Source organism: Cervus canadensis, chromosome 1, assembly GCF_019320065.1.
Source record: "Cervus canadensis isolate Bull #8, Minnesota chromosome 1, ASM1932006v1, whole genome shotgun sequence".
Taxonomy (NCBI): domain Eukaryota; kingdom Metazoa; phylum Chordata; class Mammalia; order Artiodactyla; family Cervidae; genus Cervus; species Cervus canadensis.
Window position 1 is genome coordinate 61,182,372 of NC_057386.1, and position 22,403 is coordinate 61,204,774.

Genomic DNA, 22,403 nt, shown 5'->3' on the forward strand with positions numbered 1-22,403 from the left:
TTCTTCAGGGGATCTTCCCAACCCAGGAATCGAAATCAGGTCTCCTGCATTGCAGGCAGATTCTTTACTGACGGAGCTATGAGGGAAGACCTTCCTTTCACTTAACTTGCTTTTAAATACTCTAATTTTCCTAATCTCACTATCAGTAAGAATGAGAGGTAGCATAAATAGTTGTTGTTGTTGTAGTTCAGTTGCTCAGTCATGCCAGACTCCTTGCAACCCCACAGACTGCAACACACCAGGCTTCCCTGTCCTTCACTGTCTCCTGGAGTTTGCTCAAACTCATGTCCATTGAGTCAGTGATACCCTCCAACCACCTCATCTTCTGTCATCCCCTTCTCCTCTTGCCCCCAATCTTTCCCAGCATCAGGGTCTTTTCCAATGAGTCAGCTCTTTGCATCAGGTGGCCAAAGTATTGGAACTTCAGCTTCAGCATCAGTCCTTCCAATGAATATTCAGGGTTGATTTCCTTTATAATTGACTGGCTTGATCTTCTTGTAGTACCTCTTTTAAATAGATCACCCAAAAGGGAAAGAAAGCCAGTTGTTAAATGGAGTTTTGGGAGTAACAAATATGCTCTATTTACTATAGTTTACCTTGCCTGCTAGCTCAACTAACTCTTCCTAAGAGTTTCGTGTCTTGGAAAAAAAAAACGAAAGAGTTTGGGGAAATAAGCAATTGATTTTGGTCTTACTACAATAGGCTGTATTGTTCTTTGCATATATCTTTTTATGAATTCTTACAGCAATCATATGGTATAGATATTATTATATCCATTTAAAAGATAAGAAAACTGACACCCAGTTTTCTTTATATTGCTCGGCCAAGTTTAAAAGGACCTAAAATGCTGTAGTTCAGCCATCACTTTCTTGTAGTTCAGCCACCAGTTTCTTGGCTCCAAAGCTGCAAAATAACACTTATAAATAGAAATAGATGATTCAAATTGTTGTACTAAAGACTGCAGTTTTCTAGATTTTGAAAAATTCAGAAGATGGTTGAAATTTAATGCTGAGATGTTTGCTTATTAGTGGAAAGCTGCTAAAAAAGGGATAGATTTATTAGGAGAAACTTCCCTTTTTCTTTCTTTCCAGCGGCCTGTGGTGGACTTCTCACGAAGCTGAATGGCACTATAACCACTCCAGGATGGCCCAAGGAGTACCCTCCCAACAAACACTGTGTATGGCAAGTGGTCGCACCAACACAGTACAAAATTTCTGTGAAGTTTGAGTTTTTTGAATTGGAGGGCAATGAAGTAAGTGAATAATAAATATGTTTTTATAAAGTGTTTTAGGAATCCCCAGTGGTGATCTGGAAGCTAAAAAAAAAAGGAAAAAGGAAAGAAAGAAGGAAAGGCAGGAGGGAAGGAGGGAAGCAGGGAGGGCGGGAAAGAGGGAGAGAGGAAGAAAAGAAACAAGTATGATAGTATAGATACTCTAGTCTTTTTTTGCTCTATTTCTCATTTCTGCAACTGCTTATAATTCCTGTTGGCACTGGATGTTTTAGACTGTCTCTAGGAGATTGAAAATTAATCCCCAGCATTTTCCTAATTTTTTAAAGTACTATTAACACATTGCGGTCATGACACATAGACTTTTCTAGAAAAAACAAACCAAAATTCACTTGTTGAATCACAACAAAAATTCCTTTTTGGAAGGAAATGGGTATATTTTCATTATATAACTAGTTTTGCATTATGAATATGCTTATGATTCACAAAGATGAATTTTTAACCTCAATAAAAGATGCATCTGGTTGACCCTATCTTTCCTTTCTTTACCTTTATAGTTTAACATAGTAAAAGTCCAGTTTTCTGCTAGGTGATCACTTTTAAACAAGTGAAATCATTTATTTTAAAATTCCTATGTGCTAGTACACAAGCACCAAATTCAAATAGAATGTCAGCCCTAGAAATGACAGCTTTTAGAACTGTGTCTTGTATGACAGGTCAACATTGTTTTAAGTCCAGAGAAAATGTAACAAAAGTTTGTTTCATTTGAGCTTTTGTAGTTTCCTTTTCTCTTTCTAACTTCCACATCTTTTATCCCAGAAACTTTTTATTTATTTTAAAATGAAAAAGTTTATTTTAAAATGAAAAAGTAAAAGTAAAGTTGCTCAGTTGTGCCCAACTCTTTGCCACCCCATGAACTTTACAGCCTGTGGAATTCTTCAAGTCAGAATACTGGAGTGGATAGCCGTTTCCTTTCTCCAGGGGATCTTCCCAATCCAGGGATCAAACCCAGGTCTCCCACATCACAGGCAGATTCTTTACCAGTTGAGCTACCACGGAAGCCTAAGAATACTGGCGTGGATAGCCTATCCCTTCTCCAGAGGATCTTCCCAACCCAGGAATTGAACCAGGGTCTCCTGAATTGCAGCTAAGCTACCAGGGAAGCCCAATTTAAAATGAATTAAGATTCAGAAGTATGATAAAATTCACTCATAAAATGTGTTTTGTCTTTGATGTATATTTGTTGAACAATTGCAAATAAGTGGAGAACAGAAATATAATGTATCTGTGGTGGTTTAGTCGTTCAGTTGTGTCCGATTCTTTGGGACTCCGTGGACCGTAGGCCACGAGGCTCCTTTGTCCTTGGGATTTCCCAGGCAAGACTACTGAAATGCGTTGTCATTTCCTTCTCCAGGGGATCCTCCCCACCCAGAGACTGAACCTGGGTCTGTCACACTGCAGGCAGATTCCGTACTAACTGAGCCACCAGTACACCTGGGTAATATTGAAAGGTTGCTGCTGAACGATAAGATGCGGGATTCTTGGCCTCCGGAGGAGAGGAATTCACTCCGGGGCCAAAGACGAGGCTGGATCGCTCAGAGCTTTTGTGTAATAGAGTTTTATTAAAGTATAAAGGAGATGGAGAAAGCTTCTGACATAGGCATCAGAAGCGGTCAGAAAGAGTACCCCCCCACACACTAGTCTTCAGCTGGATGTTATATAGTCACTAGCAGTCTGTTAATGAAAAGAAAGGAATGTCTTACAACTCAGAATGGCACCAGGCCCCTCATCCATAAGATGCAATTTGGGATAAGCTTGGCACTAAATGATTCATCCCAGGCCATAAAATGACTGACTTGAATCTTGGCAGATTACCATACAAAGAGTTTTGTTTACATAGATTAAGGGAACAATATCTGAGTATAACAGACTGGTTTGTCAAGTAGGTTCTGAGCCATTTGGCGGAACCAACTTGAAGACACAGTCTGGGGTACATTAACATGGCTTAAGACAAACATTTCCATAAGAAAAAATGTACTGGTTAACTCAAGGTTTGAGAATAGTTAGCTTCAGGTGAAACCAGGTGTCATGGCAACACAGCATTTTAAGAGAAACCTCCTTTTAAATTTGTATAGAGAAGGAAAAAAAAATATCGCTGTTTCCTCCTGCCCCTTAAGAGAGAGAAAAATGTCTGGCACTTGCAGCCTATTTCCTCCGTTTGGAGATCCCTGGCCTTCCTAACTGTTACCCTCTCAATATTATTGGTGATGTTTGTGGGTTTTATGCCATAATTTTGTGTTGTATGTGTATCTTTGCTTCTTCTTTGCCCCTCCCACTTTTCCTACTTTTTAAATCATTTAAAAAAAATTTTATTTGTAGTAGTCAAGGCATTTGTGTGCATGTTTAGTCTCTTATTAATGGCTTTCAGGTGGGACTTCCCAAGAGGCTCAGTGGTAAAGACTTAACCCGACAATGCAGCAGACACAGGTCTGATCCCTGAGTCAGGAAGATTCCCGGAAGAAGGAAATGGCACCCCACTCCAGTACTCTTGCCTGAGAAATCTCATGGACAGAGGAGCTTGGAGTGGTATAGTCCATGGTGTCACAAAAAGAACTGGACATGACTTCACAAATAAACAAACAACAGCTGGCTTTGAGGTGAAAAGAAATGCAGACTTTCGTGTTTCCTTTAAGGAAATTGAAGTCTGAAATGCGATGAACTGATATTTCAGAGAATTGTACAATTTTCGACCTCTGTGGACCTTTTGAGGTCTTCTTCACAACATGTATAAGTTTTATGATGGAAAAACGACTGCAATTTATTTTTCTCACATACTTTATCCACATGAAACATCATTTTTCTTTAATAATTGTCTGAAATTTAGGAAAATATTAAAATTAAGAAAGCATTTTTACAGTAATCTTAGAAAAGCTTTCACAAGAGCAGCACTGTTTTGAAAATGGGACTCTTCCTACCAGTTCTGTGATGTAATATGAGCTTAGTACTGAATGGCTTCTACTTTCTGAGTTTCCCTGAAGCTGTTCATTATGGCAGAAATGGCATTTTGATTCACTAGTTGGTAGAAGTTCCAAAGGATAGAAGTTTATGTTTAGGAGGAAGATAGGTAGATGGTTTTAAATAAATGGTGCATTGTGGTTGAAGACGTTTTTCTCATGGTAGCAGTCTTTATTCATGGAAGGAGGCTTTACAGACTCCAACATATCCTGGAAATCTTCAACTTATGATGAGGTTACTATGTGGAATGTTGTTAAAAAAAATTCTGTGCATTTTCATAGTTTAAATTCTTGGATGTTTAAAATAAAGGCATGAGCAAAATCTTGATTTGTAGGATACTGGGTTATGTTATCACTTCATTGTTTCATTCATTATATTGATGTCCAAAACGAAAGTCAATAGGAAACAACTTTAGCCTCAGTAACATTATTATATTTTTGTGTCAGAGCTCTCTCTAAATACAAGTTGCAGTGGTAGCAAAGTAGATAGAAAACTTATTTCATTTTTCCTAACAAGATTTTGCTTATTCATTACTTAATATCACAAAAACCAGTAATTTAGGTTGCATATTACAAGGCACACGTAATGTGGAGAGTTCAAATAGTATGTATTGTTAAACAAATACTCATCACTCATCTCAGTTTTCCTTAAGTCTGCATTTTTTCACCTGTTAATCCAGTTTGACTACAACAGGAGTGAAAAGGGAAAAACAATAAATTTTTAAAAAATAGCTGTCAATTATCTGATGCTTTCAAATTTGGTGATTACAGTAACCCTGTTTATTTCTAGGTATGCAAGTATGATTATGTAGAGATTTTGAGTGGTCTCTCTTCTGAGTCTAAATTGCATGGCAAATACTGTGGTGCTGAAGTGCCTGAAGTGATCACATCCCAATTCAACAATATGAGAATAGAATTCAAATCTGACAATACAGTATCCAAGAAGGGCTTCAAAGCACATTTCTTCTCAGGTATCAGTATTCTCATGTTGCATGTGTATTACAGACTTTCAAGGTGGATTGGCTTAAATTGCATGGTATCCATTCTTCATAGCTTTCTATAAATGAGCTTGGAGGTACACGGAATCCATGAACATTTATCCCAGTTTAATAATTTTTTACTTAAAGTTAAGATATTAATAATAATGGCCCTATGAAATGCAATGCTCAAATACTTATCTTCAGTTCAGTTCAGTCGCTCAGTCATGTCTGACTCTTTGTGACCCCATGAACTGCAGGACACCAGGCCTCCCCATCCATCACCAACTCTTGGAGTCCACCCAAACCCATGTCCATTGAGTCGGTGATGCCATCCAATCATCTCATCGTCTGTCGTCCCCTTCTCCTTCTGCCCTCTATCTTTCCCAGCATCAGGGTCCTTTCCAATGAGTCAGCTCTTCTCATCAGGGGGCTAAAGTATTCGAGTTTCTGCTTCAACATCAGTCCTTCCAATGAACACCCAGGACTGATCTCCTTTAGGATGGACTAGTTGGATCTCCTTGCAGTCCAAGGGACTCTCAAGAGTCTTCTCCAACACCACAACTCAAAAGCATCAATTCTTCACAGTCAGCTTTCTTTATAGTCCAAATTTCACATCCATACATGACCACTGGAAAAAACATACCCTTGACTAGATGGACCTTTGTTGAAAAGTAATGTCTCTCCTTTTTAATATGTTGTCTAGGTTAGTCATAACTTTCCTTCCAAGGAGTAAGCAGCTTTTAATTTCATGGCTGCAATCAACATCTGCAGTGATTTTGGAGCCCAGAAAAATAAAGTCAGACACTGTTTCCGCTGTTTCCCCATCTATCTGCCATGAAGTGATGGGACCAGATGCTATGATCTTAGTTTTCTGAATGTTGAGCTTTAAGCCAACTTTTTCACTCTCCTCTTTCACTTTCATCAAGAGGCTCTTTAGTTCTTCACTTTCTGCCATATCTGCATATCTGAGGTTATTGATATTTCTCCCGGCAATCTTGATTCCAGCTTGTGCTTCTTCCAGCCCAGCATTTCTCATGATGTACTCTGCACATAAGTTAAATAAGCAGGGTGACAATATACAGCCTTGACATACTCCTTTTCCTATTTGGAACCAGTCTGTTGTTCCATGTCCAGTTCTAACTGCTGCTTCTGACTTGCATACAGGTTTCTCAAGATGTAGGTCAGGTAGTCTGGTATTCCCATCTCTTTCAGAATTTTCCACAGTTTATTGTGATCCACACAGTCAAAGACTTTGGCATAGTCAATAAAGCAGAAATAGATGTTTTTCTGGAACTCTCTTACTTTTTCGATGATCCAGCAGATGTTGGCGATTTGATCTCTGGTTCCTCTGCCTTTTCTAAAACCAGCTTGAATATCTGGAAGTTCACGGTTCACATATTGCTGAAGCCTGGCTTGGAGAATTTTGAGCATTACTTTGCTAGCGTGTGAGATGAGTGCAATTGTGTGGTAGTTTAAGCATTCTTTGGCATTGCCTTTCTTTGGGATTGGAATGAAAGCTGACCTTTTCCAGTCCTGTGGCCACTGCTGAGTTTTCCAGATTTGCTGACTTAGATCTTATATACATTATAATCAGATATTTCAAGCGCTAGTAAAAACAACACAAAATTATTATGGCAATATTTTCATACAATGACTTTGGAAGTGGATAAGGTTAATGATCTGGAGAAGGAAATGGCAACCCACTCCAGTATTCTTGCCTGGAGAATCCCATGGACAGAGGAGCCTGGTGGGTTACAGTACATGGGGTCTCAAAGAGTTGGACATGACTCAGTGACTTACACTTAACCAATTCACATTAAAAATTCCCTCTTAAAGAGCTGAAATTTGATTAAAAGTCCCTAAATTTTAAGGAAATAAATAAACATCAGTGAAATTCCCTAAATTTCCCAATTTCAAAATTATTCCTCTTAAAAACATTATTTTGAAACTTGTGAAACTTTAAATCCATCTATTGATTAGTTAATAAATATTAATACAAATTAATAATTTTAATATGTGTTTTTAATTGAGTTAAATTTTCTAATTTTTATAGTTAGTCTGCAACATGTTATAGGCAATTGAATAAATATTTGCTGCATTGTGTATGTTAATCCAGAAATATTTTATGGAGACTTAATCTTAAGTGGTTCTGTTTATAACCAGTTCTCTAAAAAGTTCAGAGTGGTTATCATTTATGAAAACATAATAAGAAGTATGTTTAGCTATTTTTCCACATAACTTTCCCCAGAAATTTTATCAAGAAATTCAATTTAAAAATAAACAATATTTATTATAAGTGAACTCATATTATATAGAAAGGAAAGCTATTTAAAAATATGTTCTAGCTTTCTTGCAACTAAGTGATTCATCAAGAAAGAAAAAACACAAGGAAATATACTTAGATTTTTAATGAATAAAATGAAATTAAGCTATAGCATTGTTTTTAAAATACAATGATTATTTAATGAAATAATCATGTTGAAATTTTACTAATGTCTGTACATACCTTTGATTTTCAAGAAGCACTTTATAGACCTAAGAAATGGAATTAGAAGAATGACTCTAAGAACTTATTAGCAAAATAATGAATACAGATTTCTATCACTTTCATGTTCAGCAAAGTAAGAAATCATTGCATAAATTCCTGATGTCTTAAAATAGTCATGCTATAGTTTGAAAATTTAGAAGTTATTGTTTTATACAGCAGAATATTCATAAGCTCCTCTACAATAATTACTGTTATATACTTCTGATATTAAGGGTGTATTATAAAGCAATATAATGAAATAGTACAAGTAAATAAGAAAATTATGACTATAAAACTAAGGTTATTTGAACATGATATTGAATTATGTATCTATTAAATTTTCATGTAATTAGGTATATGAGACAAAAATGTCTAATAATATAAACATTTTCTAGAAGATAGCTGGTTTAATAATATATTACTGTTGTTTTCTATGAATGAATGAGGTTTGTTTTTAAATGAACAATAATTACTTTATATGAAGTAAAGCCTAAGTTAATTTTATATGGTATTGTATTTGAATACAAGTATGCAAATCTGCATAGGTGTATTTGTTATAGTTTACTTACTTTAAGTGATTAAGCAAAATTAACTGTATTCTACTAATAACACAATTATTTTTCCTTACATAGGTTAAACTTAAAGGAAACATTAGTAGGATTTTATGCATGTAAAAATAACATTTGGAAAACTTAGTTTTAATTTAATCACAGTGTTCATTATTTGGAAATAATGTAACAAATATCTTGAGGCAATGAGAGATGTACATAGACCTTCCACCTTCTTTAGGCAACCCTGTAATGGTAAAATGATGCAATGATGACTTAACAGATAAGCTCATTAAAGCCCAGATTTCTTGACTCTGAGTTCATTTATGTCTGTAACAAATATAGGAGTCAGATAAAATGATTTGTGTGATTTTTCTTCCTCTATATTCAAGTGATTTCAACTGCTCTGGTTCTTATCTTATCCACCTTTCAGTGTTTATAGATATTTCTTTACACTGTTTCTCCTACACACCATTTTTTTTTTCTCGTGGGAAGGTCATAGATATTTATAGAATAAATTCAACCTGATACTATCCTAACAAAACTTTAAATATTAGTGTGATTAATTTCAAGTAGTAACACAACTAAAGCTCTTCTATGATTATGAATCTAGTTCCAAGTTTCATGATTAATGATATTTAAATATTTGCATATTTTAGAAAGAGCAAATTGTCTGAGTTGCTCTCAATAGAGCTTATCAGAACTCATTTGAAGGTGATTATTTTTTCAACAGTTTTGTGTTGAAACCTGTGTGTCAAAAATAAACTCAAAATGGATTAAAGATCTAAATGTAAGACCAGAAACTATAAAACTCCTAGAGGAGAACATAGGCAAAACACTCTCTGACATGAATCACAGCAGGATCCTCTATGACCCACCTCCCAGAATATTGGAAATAAAAGCAAAACTAAACAAATGGGACCTAATGAAACTTAAAAACTTTTGCACAACAAAGGAAACTATAAGCAAGGTGAAAAAGACAGCCCTCAGATTGGGAGAAAATAACAGCAAATGAAGCAACAGACAAAGGATTAATCTCAAAAATATACAAGCAACTCCTGCAGCTCAATTCCAGAAAAATAAATGACCCAATCAAGAAATGGGCCAAAGAACTAAACAGACATTTCTCCAAAGAAGACATACAGATGGCTAACAAACACATGAAAAGATGCTCAAAATCACTCATTATAAGAGAAATGCAAATCAAAACCACAATGAGGTACCATTACACGCCAGTCAGGATGGCTGCTATCCAAAAGTCTACAAGCAATAAATGCTGGAGAGGGTGTGGAGAAAGGGGAACCCTCTCACACTGTTGGTGGGAATGCAAACTAGTACAGCCACTATGGAGAACAGTGTGGAGATTCCTTACAAAACTGGAAATAGAACTGCCATATGACCCAGCAATCCCACTCCTGGGCATACACACCGAGGAAACCAGATCTGAAAGAGACACGTGCACCCCAGTGTTCATCACAGCACTGTTTATAATAGCCAGGACATGGAAGCAACCTAGATGCCCATCAGCAGACGAATGGATAAGGAAGCTGTGGTACATATACACCATGGAATATTACTCAGCCGTTAAAAAGAATTCATTTGAATCAGTTCTAATGAGATGGATGAAACTGGAGCCCATTATACAGAGTGAAGTAAGCCAGAAAGATAAAGAACATTACAGCATACTAACACATATATATGGAATTTAGAAAGATGGTAATGATAACCCTATATGCAAGACAGAAAAAGAGACACAGATGTATAGAACAGACTTTTGGACTCTGTGGGAGAAGGTGAGGGTGGGATGTTTCGAGAGAACAGCATGTATATTATCTATAGTGAAACAGATCACCAGCCCAGGTTGGATGCATGAGACAAGTGCTTGGGCCTGGTGCACTGGGAAGTCCCAGAGGAATCGGGTGGAGAGGGAGCTGGGAGGGGGGATCGGGATGGGGAATACATGTAACTCCATGGCTGATTCATGTCAATGTATGACAAAACCCAGTGCAATGTTGTGAAGTAATTAGCCTCCAACTAATAAAAATAAATGAAAAAAAAATGAAACCTGTGTGTCTTGTATGCATGCACACATGCATGCAATATATTGTGTATGTGTGTATGCATGAGTGTGTAAGATGTTTATTTTATATCTAAGCATTTATTGTAAGTGTGTCTTCTCATATATTGTTCTGTTCTGGTGCATGGACCCTTTACTTCTTTTTTCTACAGACATGGAAGCTTTCTGCAAAGAGAAAATTTTTATTTTTTATTCTTGCAAGAGATACTCTGCAGGCCTCTGATGGGAAAATGCCACCTGCTTTTTCCCTAATAATGGACCTTTCCTTCATCTAACATGAAGGAATGGAAATCAGATATGTCCATTCCAAAGAAGGAGGCTAATTGCCCTCTGAAAAATTAAATGTTTGGATTTCTACTCAATATGACATTTATTTCTCCTCAATATGACATTTATTTCTCTTTAATAAAAACAGTTCTTAAAATCCCATGCTGACAGTATGAAAATGCTAGAAAATTTCAAATGAATCATTGACAGAATTATCAATTATTGAATTCATTACGCAGACAGTCTGAGAAATTTTTAAAACCACATCCTCCTTCCTTCACTTTTCCTTTGGATTTTCATTGTTCAAAATATTTGTAGTTTGTGTCCTAAGAAGATAAAAAGGAAGGAAAATGAAAACACAATTATATTTGCTACTGTTTTTCCCTCAAATTTGATGATTTTTATAAGAAATTAAGAACATATTTGTGTAACTCATCTTTAATAACATTAAGTTAAATAAATAGCTTTCTTTGTCTGCATGATGTGAAAAGTCTGGATAATTTCAAGTATTCCAATATTTACTGAAATTTTCTCTTTTCATATTGACTATTTGGCATGTGTGGGCAGTTTTATACACTGCTTTGCTGGGCATTATGACTTTTATATGCTGCTTTTTTGCCCAGTTTTGAATTTTAATTTAGTTTAGATTAGCTTACACATATATTCTAGCAATATATTTGATAACTCTTAATTTCATGTGACATTGATTATATTAAGCAATGTTTGATGTAGGGAAGAAGAAAACATTAATTAATTGGGAAACTGAAAAATAATAAAATACTTAGTGTGATATATAAAATCTTCTTCTTCTCCCTCTTGTTCCTCATTTTCTTATTCCTCCTCTAAAAATTATTTTTAAATTATTATTATTTTTCCAGCACAACAAAAATATGAAAAACTGGCTACAAAAACTATTATTCAAATGTGATTTATTTCACTTTCAACTTTATTTCTCTGTACTTACCATTACCACAAATCAGATTTTGTTCTATCAAATCTAAAGAAAATAATTCTCCTTAGAAATATCATGTAGCATGATATTTCTACTACAATGAACTTTAAATGTTAGAAATATTTTATGTTTTGGAATTATTTTCATTATAAAATGACTATGAGTTGAAAAATTTAGCATATTAACCTGTGTTCTTTTTTAACATTTTTTCTCTCTCATTCATGGCAGTCTAACAGATCCAAATGAAGGGATGACTCAGGTGGTCCCTGCTCCGATAGGTTTGTCACTGAGCAACCTGTTTACCAGTCAATTGCAAATGTAAACCAATTTCTTAAAAGTAAAATACTTACAATTGTTAGATTTCCAACCAACTCTCAAAAATCTGGTTGACCTAGATTACAACCATAGTTCATTATATCAGATTTTAAGATTATCAAACAATCTTTAGATATATATTTTATAAGAAATATGTATTTATTTCAGAGTAATTCTAGCACCAGAAATTTTTTAATTGACTCTTTCCATTTACAGTGATGCAGTGTATTTGGCATCAACTCATAAAGAAGTATTTTTCCAAAGCATCTTAAGTAAACAGCCCCTGGAAAGGTATATTAAAATAAGAAATGTAAATCACCTACTGACTGATTGTCTGAATTAGGAAATATGCTAGCTGACAATGTGGTAGTAGGGAGTCTAGTCCACCCCTCTTCCTCTCTGCATGGAAATTCACAAATTATCACCTGTAGTGTTCACAGTTAAGGTAATAGTACTTCCAAATTATGAACCTCTTGAAAATTAATCTTGTAAGGCTACTTTCTATTAATTTCTGATTTCTTACTCGCTTTAATATTTGATGCTGCTTTAGAGATAAATTTTCTTTATTCTATGTTTTTTTTTTCTTATTTGCTTAGATTCAATATTAACTATTAAAAGTATTATGGAAATCTTAAGGACAAATAGAGGACACATAAATTGCAGATATATCGATCCTGATATGTTCTTAAAAATTTCAGGACTGCCTGTGTGTATATTCTGATATTGCCAATGCGTGAATATATCCCAGGAGCATGCATGTGGTGTGTCATGTTATCAGTCACCAAAATGGGAAAAAATAAATGTATTCACAAATATTAGTATCAGATTCTTGGATAAAATGCCTTTCCTACACCCATCTCCATAGGGGGAATACTGATTTGATTAAAACAAGCAAAAATAGCATTTGCTATCTGTGTGCCACCATGAGCTCACAAACCCTCACTAGAAATATCAGTTGACAGTGTAACTTTTGAATTCAGCCCAATATCTGATGCGACTGTCATATGTCCTTTTTGTTCTCTGTGCTATGGGAGTGGGGAAGGTCTGAGTGAAGAACATCATATGTATATGTCAAGAGCAGAGGCCAGTTTTGACTTTAATGGACAAGCCATTCATGGAATGACTGCTAAGAAATGTAATATGGTGACTGATGCCTCTCACTGAATTGACTGCCTGCTAATAGAGTTGGGATTTTTTTCCCTGTAGTGGAATTTGTTGGTTATTTCTTAGAACTCATATTTCCTATCCTAACCTTTACTTCTAGCACACTAAAAGCTCTTTTATGGAATTACTTATTAATTAACTGGTTTGCTTGAGTAGATTAATTTAAAATATATTAATTGTTTCTTCTTCAGGATAATCTAATGATGACTTTTTCTGTCTTGAAATCTTATAAAATATCCAGATTTATTAATGTTAAGCATAACTGCAAAGTTAATGAAAAAAAATCAGCTACAGTAGTTACAATGAGTGGTTTTTAAAAATGATTGCACACGAATCTTGGAACCTTGTTTAGCCTCTGTCTACATGCCATGGTGAAGGATTTCCCTCCATTTATATGCCCCTATTTGCATTTATTCAGATTATTCACAATTTTTAGTTGGTTTTAAAAATTGACAATAAATTTTTAAGATTATTTGGAAAAATATTTTTTTATTTCCTCTGCCCTACTCAAAACTTCTCCAATAGAGCAGTGAAAGAGGCCTACATGTTGTCATCCAATGTAAGTGATCTCGGAAATTCAATTCATGGCACAAGGCTCCAAGCTAAACAAGGACTAGGTAGAACTAAGTCACTATAATTTTGTTTGTTTTGCTTTATTTTGGGGACAGGGAAAGCTGTGACTTATTTTACCCTTTGCCAATATTAACTACAACTAAATGACTCTCCTTTGACATCCTTCATTTTTAAAGTTACTTACTAATCTATGGGGTTATCTCTTTGCTAGACAAAGATGAGTGTTCTAAGGATAATGGCGGGTGTCAACATGAGTGTGTCAACACAGTGGGAAGCTACCTGTGTCAGTGCCGAAATGGATTTGTGCTGCATGAAAATAAGCATGATTGCAAGGAAGGTATGAAAGAAAGGTCATTTTTTCTGATGATATCTAGAACTTCATGCAGTTTGGGTAAAGCACTGCTTCCAGGTAGAGTTAATCATATCAGTGAGTAGTAATTGTTAACTGTTCAAATGTCAAAAATAAAAATACACCCAGTGTTCAAAGATCCAGGTCACACTATTGGAAACTTTGTATTACCTCAAGGTTCTGCACATCATGCATAGGTGTCATTAGAATAACTGTATAACAGATGCAGGGGCTGCCGTGATGCTGTCTGGCAACCAGGAAAGCACTGCATTATCCTCCAGTCTTCATATAACAGGCCTCATACCCATCTCCATATTTAAACTGCTGCTAAATGCTTGGCATTTGGTTTAATTTCCCTCCCCAACATATCTTGTATACGTGCTGCATGAATGCTGTCACTTTAAATACCAGGTGTTTCAAAGTCAAATGCCTACCATAAAAAAGACATTTGAAAATACTGTGCCACTTAGAGTTTTAAGTCATGGTTTCCCACCCCCCTCCCCAGCACACACACATACACACACACATAAAAATATCTTCCTATCAGATTTTGGTCCTACGTTCTTACTATATTCCAAGGTTTTATAAAGACAGTTATCTTCATCTCCTCAGCCAATATGAGCTACATGGGGAAAAGACCTTAATTCTTCCTTCTTTTATTTCTTCCTTATTTCTGTTTTGTTTAAAAAGAAAATAAAGCTTTCTATTTAACTTGAATTTATTAATGAGACAGGTTTATAACTAGTCATTAGCACAGGCAGAGTGGTAGGTGCCTGACTAAAACCACAATTACATAGCAATTCTTTGTATGCACATTTGAATCCTACAGAATACCCTGAATTGACCCTCATTCCATTAGTTTCATTCAAATATGGTCATGTCACATTTTTTCCCCTCTATTTCACTAAATTAATGATGTTGCACAGAGTTATATGCACGATTTTTTTCCTCTTTTTACTTTCATGTATAAACCAATGAGATTCTGATGTGTGAAACTTGGTAAAGAATGCTATTAAATCAATAGGCTGGGGAATAGGCCCAGTTATTTTGAGATGTGGAAAATTAGAAAAAAAAGTTTTTACAGAGTATGCATGTAGTGACTCACAGGTAGCAAATACATTTAGATATCCAAAGTCTCTCTTTATGATAAATATTTTCAAGAAAGGACTTTCTAGGAAACTTCTTTTATGTAGAAGTGTATCCAGGCACGCCAAATGATGCTCCTCTTTTCCGTCAGTAAAAAGGCTGGGTTTTGTTTCACTACTGCTGTGATACTCAGCACCTTATACACTTCAGCAGCAAGCCTCTTGGCTTTGTCTTACAGACTATTTGCCAGATCTGGAAGATTCCACATTTCACATGAGCAAGGCAAGGACAGGGATAATGGAACTTAGAAAACCCTTATCAAGACAGCACCCAGACTTTACGTCTTGCTGTGAACCTATGTTGTTTAAAACGAGCTAAACTTCACTCTTTTGTTGTTGTTGTTGTTGCATTTCTCAGTTACAAATCCAGTTCCCTGTGGAAAGCTGGCACAGTTAAAGCGAGGGTTTAGAAGGCAGGCAGGCGCCAGCAGCACAGTAGTGCAGTCATTTTACCCTTATCGTGCAGCACTACTATTTAACAAGTGTTTTGTTCATATAGTAAAGTGTTTCCCTTGAGATTTCTTAGAAATTTTCAGAGAATTAGTTATATTTTAGAATGAGTGACACAATATACAACAGATAATTTCCAGTCTACACAGGATACACAGCATGACGCTTCATAAGTTATATAGTTAGAACACAATTTGAAGACACAGTATTACTTGTTTTTGAAGTTTGCTATTAGAAATATTGTGTCTTCCCCAGTGGCTCAACAGTAAGAATCCGCCTGCCAATGCCAGAGCTGCAGGAGATGCAGTTTCAATCTCTGAGTCAGGAAGATGCCCTGGAAAAGGACATGGCAACCTCCTCTAGTATTCTTGCCTGAAGAATCACATGGACAGAGGAGCCTTGGCGGGCTATAATCCATAGGGTCACAAAGAGTCATACAAAGCTGAAGCAACAGTGCACGCACTCATTAGCAATATTGGATGCCCTCCCCCAAGATGAAGTTATTTAAACTGTGTAAAATCTAAAAGAAATTTCATATTAATTGAATGAGATGTTTTCCCCTCAGTGTTTCATCTTACTTTGCTGAAATTACAAAAAATTTACTTTAGCAGCTGAAATTATGATTTGGATATTCAAGTGTGTACTTTAACAAAGGGAGAGAAAAATGTAAAGATATGTTTCATAAAGTGGCTTAGTGATCCTAGTTAACTATAAATGATGTTTATGTTAATAGGAAAAATAATTGAAAATGTCACAGTCCATTGATTTTTGTTGTGACGTTGCATTAAATGTTTTGCAGTACAAAGAATTGATACCTTTGATTATCAATAATGTTACTCTGCTAAATTTTGACCTTACAAATCCAGCAGTTAAAAATAATTATTTTCTCATAGGCATTTATCTAATTCATTATAAATACTTAATTTCATGTGAACTCAAAAACAGTCATTGTCTAGTTACGATTATGCTAGGCAAAATATTTGCCAAAGCAGATGAATATGATAAGTTGTAGAGTAATGATTAGTTATTCAGGAAAATTTTTCAGCAAGATAGTGGGCAAGTAAGCTGCTTCCTTGATGGCCCAATCCTGGGCTAGATTTACACACTAATTGATACTATCATTATTGGCACAGCTGAGTGTGAACAGAAGATTCACAGTCCTTATGGCTTCATCACCAGTCCCAACTGGCCAGACAAGTACCCAAGCAGAAAAGAATGCACATGGGAAATCAGTGCCACTCCTGGTCATCGAATCAAATTAGTAAGTGAGCACATTATTCTTTTTTTTCTGTTAAGCTGCTTGCTCATGTCTTGCACATGCACAGCTAGTATGTGGAAATAAAATAATAAAATGAATGTTTATTTAATTGAATTGAGTTAGTAGACAGATGGAAAAGACTTTCTTATGTTTTCCTACTAACATTGATTAAATTCCTGATTTCCTAATCAAAGTGATAGTAATGGTAGCCATGTAGTTCTCATATAGTCTTCTTATCCTGGATGAGAAGCTTTAAAGGGCATTGCCAAAGTTACTGCAAAACAGTAAGTTTTACTTCCTAATATGTTATTGAAAATAATGTTTCCAAACGGAGATGTAAAAAAAAAAAGTCAGAAATTCAGGAAGGAAACTATAAGTATTCACTTCAACTTAGCATAGTAAATTCTATTGTGTCAATTCTATATGTCTTGTATACAAAACATATGTGTTTTTTAATAGTAAAACTAATTTTGTCTTGTGATTTCTGGAGTATTATTTTTACATAATGTAGCTGTCCTGTTTAGATGAGTACAGATATCATTAAACTTCTTCCAAATTCAAAAATGAATGTAATGTTCATCCTCTCTCTTGTATTCTTTGATCCTGGTCATCTGATAATACATCTTATATTTCATAATAGGCTACAGAATACTTGAAGAGTATAATTTAAAGAAACAGAATCATAAAATATAGAAATTTTGACAATTTTCTGCACTATGCTATTGTCAAAAGCAGGAAAGAATGCCAACTAGCAAGGCTCAGGACAGTCTAACAAGAACCATAATAAAGAAAAAGAAATTGTCTTGGGAATGAGGCTACAAGTCCATAGTAGCTTAGTGGGCCAATCCAGCCATGAAGTTAATTTTAAAGTTCTGTTTGAACCCTTTCCTTCAGTGAGGTTTTTTTTTTTTTTTTCCCCAATAAAGGTATCTTATTCACATGCAGCATAAGAATAATAATAATATTAGAGACTGTCATCGAGACATTCATATTCCTACTATGGAGTTCTTTCCAATCACCATACTTGTAAAACATCAATAAATGACTTTCTAGACAAAGACATCAATTAATTTCAGCCACTCTTTGTAATGATACTAGGTGCTAAAATAACAGCACTGTAGGAACTTGATTGCTTTCCAGTCCTGTTCAAGGCCCTGGTTGAGAGGAACACTCTCTGATGCTTATGGACTGAGATACAGAAGCTGCATTGATCAGTGCAGTAGCTAAGGGAGTTGAGAAAATGGATTTTCCTGAAGATTTTGTGTGTGTGTGTGTGTGTGTAGATCCAAGTTTTGATTCATATCATATTTATTTTCCCTGAATAATTTCTTTTTGTATTTTGTATAGAGTATGTCTATGAATTTTCATTTTTTGAAGATATTTTCTTTGGGTATAAAATTCTAAGATGGCATGTTAAATATGTATGTTCAGTCATTCAGTTGTACCCAACTCTATGTGACCCCATGGACCACAGCCTGACAGGCTTCTCTGTTCATGGGATTTCTCAGGCAGGAATACTGGAGTGAGTTGCCATTTCTTTCTCCAGTGGATCTTCCTGACTCATTCTTTACTACTAGCGCCATCTGCATGTTAAATTCTGGACTCTTTTATTTACTATTCTTGATGGTTTTTAATGTCTGTGGTAAATCTTAATTTTATTTCTGTGGTTTTTTCTCTAATGGCTACCTTCAACATTTTTTTTTTTATCAGCAGTTTGAATGTAATATATCTAGGAGTGTTGTCTGTCTGTGTAGTAATTTGTCCTTCTGAGAAGTCTCTAAATTTCTCTGTATTGTGATATCTGTCATGAATTTTTGAAAACTCTTGCTCATTATTTCACAATTCTCCTGCTTTATTATCTCTCTCCTTCTGGGATTCATTTACACATATGTGAGATTGTTTCATATTACCCCATAACTCTTGAATTCTGTTATTTTTTGCCACTCTTTTTGAGTTTGAGTAATTTCTAGAGACCAATCTTAAATTTCAGTGATTGTCTATTCAACTGTCTTCAGTCTACTGATGAGTTTGTCAAAGGTATACTTTATCTCTCTTTTTTTATTTCTAGCATTTCCATTTGATTCATTAGCAGAATTGCAATGTGTGTTAGTCTGCTTAGGTTGCCATAACAAAATATCACAAACTGAATGTCTAAAACAACAAAAATATATTTTCTCACAGATATGGAGGCTAGGCTTTCGAGATCAAGGTGCTGTGGGGATTGGCGTCTGCTGGGGCCTTTATTCTTCACTTGCAGATGATTGCTTTATCACTGTGCCCTCACACAGCACTTCATCTGTGTGTATGTGTGTGGAGAGAAAAAAAGACAGAGAAAGAAAGTGGGTGCTGGTGTCTGTCATCTTCTTATAAGAACATTAGCCCTGTGGGATTAGGCCTCACCCTTATGACCTCATTGGATTAGGGCTTCAATGCATGAACTTGGCATGGAGGCACAATTCAATTTATAATACCCTCTGCTGAAATTTCTCATTTGATAGGTTAAACATAGCGGTCATGTTTGAGTCTGTTCTGACGATTATTTTCTCTCTTAACACTGTGGTGTTTTTCCTTGCTTTTTTGTGTGTCATGTAATTTTTGATTAATCATCAGATAATATGTTTTTAGGGGGCTTCCCAGATGGCTCAGCAGGTAAGAATCCACCTGCAATGTAGGAGACACTGGAGACGTGGTTTCCATTCCTCGGTTGGAAAGATCCCCTGGAGGAGGAATATGGCAACCCACTCCAGTATTCTTGTCTGGAAAATCCCACAGATAGAGGAGCCTGGGAGGCTACAGTCCATGGGGTCAGAAAGAGTCAGACATGACTGACCAACTAAGTAAACATTACATACTTAACAGTAGAGGCTTTATATCTGGAAATGGACACAGCTCAGGCTGTGTTAGGCTGTTAGTGAAGATGTGTATATGGGAAGGGATATTGCTGAGTCAATATAGTCAGTAATCAGCTGAGCTTGGGTTGTCTTTATCCTACAATTACCTTCAGTAGACCATTGGCTTTTAATTCCTTTGTTTTAGCTTGGAGGCTGAATTTTCAGATGCATTTTCTCAATATTTCATCTTTAGCTTTAGCGTCCTCATTCATGTCTACCACAACTGTATACCTCTTCAGACTATTTTCAGTCAACCAGTGAAAGACTGCAGTTACGTGCTTCTTGGTATTTGGTAGTCTGGTGGTGAGAGAAAGGGGTTCTCCACCTCAGACAGGATCTATTTTCAAGTGTTAGAAATATCCTTTCCCAGTGGTCTTGCCTCTTCTCTTCCTGACAGCCAAACTGCATCTCATATCTCTGGCTGATCTTCTGTGGGAGAGTCTTTTTGTTTGTTTGTTTTTTCTCTCTCCTATGTGTTAGAAGGTCTCTGGTATTATTGGAGTAGGCTCCTGGGTCCAAGACTTCCCCAGTTTTATTTGTTCATGTGTTTTTCACCTTTCTACAGGGAGTCTACATGTTTGCCCTGGTGGTGACAGGTTTTCAACTCCTCCCCCAGAAGCTTATTTCATTTTCCACAGAAGGGTTGCAACAGGACTTCATGCTTTTCTCCCAGAAGTGACCACTTTCCCATCCAAGCCTGAAATAGCAAGGAAGGTACTTGTCTGTCTCCTGCTCTTCCCACATCTTTCTCATGAGCAGGAGATTGAGGTCCATGGGGAAGAGCGTGCATGTGTGTAAAAACTCCTGTGTCTACAGATCTTAGGATGTTGCATTTGACTCCACACCTGACCTTTACAGTACATCACAATTGTAGCTAAATGCATCTAACTTAGTTAATGGCACCTTAACTGTCTTATCACCAGTGAGCAGATGCATGTGTCTCATCTTTCCTTGACAGGGCCTGAGAGTGAGTGGACTGATATTACGTGTTTGACTAGTGACTTTGGCTCTTTGACATGTTCAGCCAAGTTGTGATTTTGTTTACATAGGTTTTTCTGGTAAGGTTGTTGTTGTTCAGTGGCTGAGTCATGTCTGACTGTTTGCAGCCCCATGGACTGCAGCACACCAGGCTACCCTGTCCTTCACTGTCTCTCAGAGCTTGCTCGAACTCATGTCCATTGAGTTAGTGATGCCATCCAACCGTCTCATTCTCTGTCATCCCCTTCTCCTCTTCAGTTCAGTTCAGTTCAGTTCAGTGGCTCAGTTGTGTTCGACTCTTTGTGACCCCATGAATCACAGCACGCCAGGCCTCCCTGTCCATCACCACGTCCCAGAGTTTAATCAAATTCATGTCCATGGAGTCGGTGATGCCATCCAACCGTCTCATCCTCTATCGTCCCCTTCTCCTCCTGCCTCCAATCCCTCCCAGCATCAGGGTCTTTTCCAATGAGTCAATTCTTCGCATGAGGTGGCCGAAGTCTTGGAGTTTCAGCTTCAGCATCAGTCCTTCCAATGAACACCCAGGACTGATCTCCTTTAGGATGAACTGGATGGATCTCCTTGCAGTCCAAGGGACTCTCAAGAGTCTTCTCCAACACCACAGCTCAAAAGCATCAATTTTTTGGCGCTCGGCTTTCTTCACAGTCCACGTCTCACATCCATACATGACCCCTGGAAAAACCATAGCTTTGACCAGATGGACCTTTGTTGGCAAAGTACTGTCTCTTCTTTTTAATATGCTATCTAGGTTGGTCATAACTTTCCTTCCAAGGAGTAAGCATTTTTTAATTTCATGGCTGCAATCACCATCTGCAGTGATTTTGGAGCCCAAAAAATAAAGTCTGACACTGTTTCCACTCTTTCCCCATCTATTTCCCATGAAGTGATGGGACCTGATGTGATGATCTTAGTTTTCTAAATGTTGAGCTTTAAGCCAACATTTTCACTCTCCTCTTTCACTTTCATCAAGAGGCTTTTTAGTTCCTCTTCACTTTCTGCCATAAGGGTAGTGTCATCTGCATATCTGAGGTTATTGATATTTCTCCCGGCAATCTTGATTCCAGCTCGTGCTTCTTCTAGCCTAGCGTTTCTCATGATGTACTCTGCATAGAAGTTAAATAAGCAGAGTGACAATATACAGCCTTGACGTACTCCTCTTCAATCTTTCCCCAAATCAGGGTCTTTTCTAATGAGTTGGCTTTTTGCACAGGTAGGGTAGAGTAACACTAGTCCCAGCATTCTATGATATATCCAAGAAGAAATGGAACTTCTAATATACCTCAACTTGAAAATATGTTAATAATTTTATTTGTTCACAATTATATACCTGTCAGCTTATTGAGCATCCCTTTCAAGCTCTAGGATGGTCTGCTTCTTCACAAATTACAGGCAAATATTCCACGTGAAGATCAGGAAACAGTCTGGATTCAACAATAATACCTGCTAGTATCCTAAGAAGATAATTTTTAGAAGGAAAATAAGAGCTTTAATGCAAGTACTGATCTTTTTTTAAGTATTTGACTTTGTGATTTTGTAGAAGTTGTTGCAGTCTAAGACAGATTTTGTCAACATTAACATGTATCAGAATTACCTGAAAAATTTGCTAAAACACATTTTTGCCATTCTGAGGTTTCTGAATCAGAGCATAATATTGATTCTACTCTCT

At 36.3% G+C, this 22,403-nt stretch overlaps 1 protein-coding gene across 5 annotated transcripts in view; it reads left to right on the forward strand.

Moving 5' to 3' along the window:
• The window catches only part of TLL1 (tolloid like 1), a 343,253-nt gene that overhangs the window by 238,497 nt on the left and 82,353 nt on the right, over positions 1-22,403 (forward strand). For 4 of the 5 annotated variants that reach the window (XM_043483925.1, XM_043483909.1, XM_043483934.1 and 1 more), the window contains 4 exons: positions 1,092-1,252; positions 5,033-5,213; positions 13,857-13,982; positions 16,723-16,850. In XM_043483925.1, the coding sequence (XP_043339860.1) occupies positions 1,092-1,252; positions 5,033-5,213; positions 13,857-13,982; positions 16,723-16,850 (596 nt within the window). Of the gene's footprint in view, positions 1-1,091; positions 1,253-5,032; positions 5,214-10,526; positions 10,656-13,856; positions 13,983-16,722; positions 16,851-22,403 lie in introns of those variants that run through there. The other variant, XM_043483943.1, reaches the window with a different exon arrangement.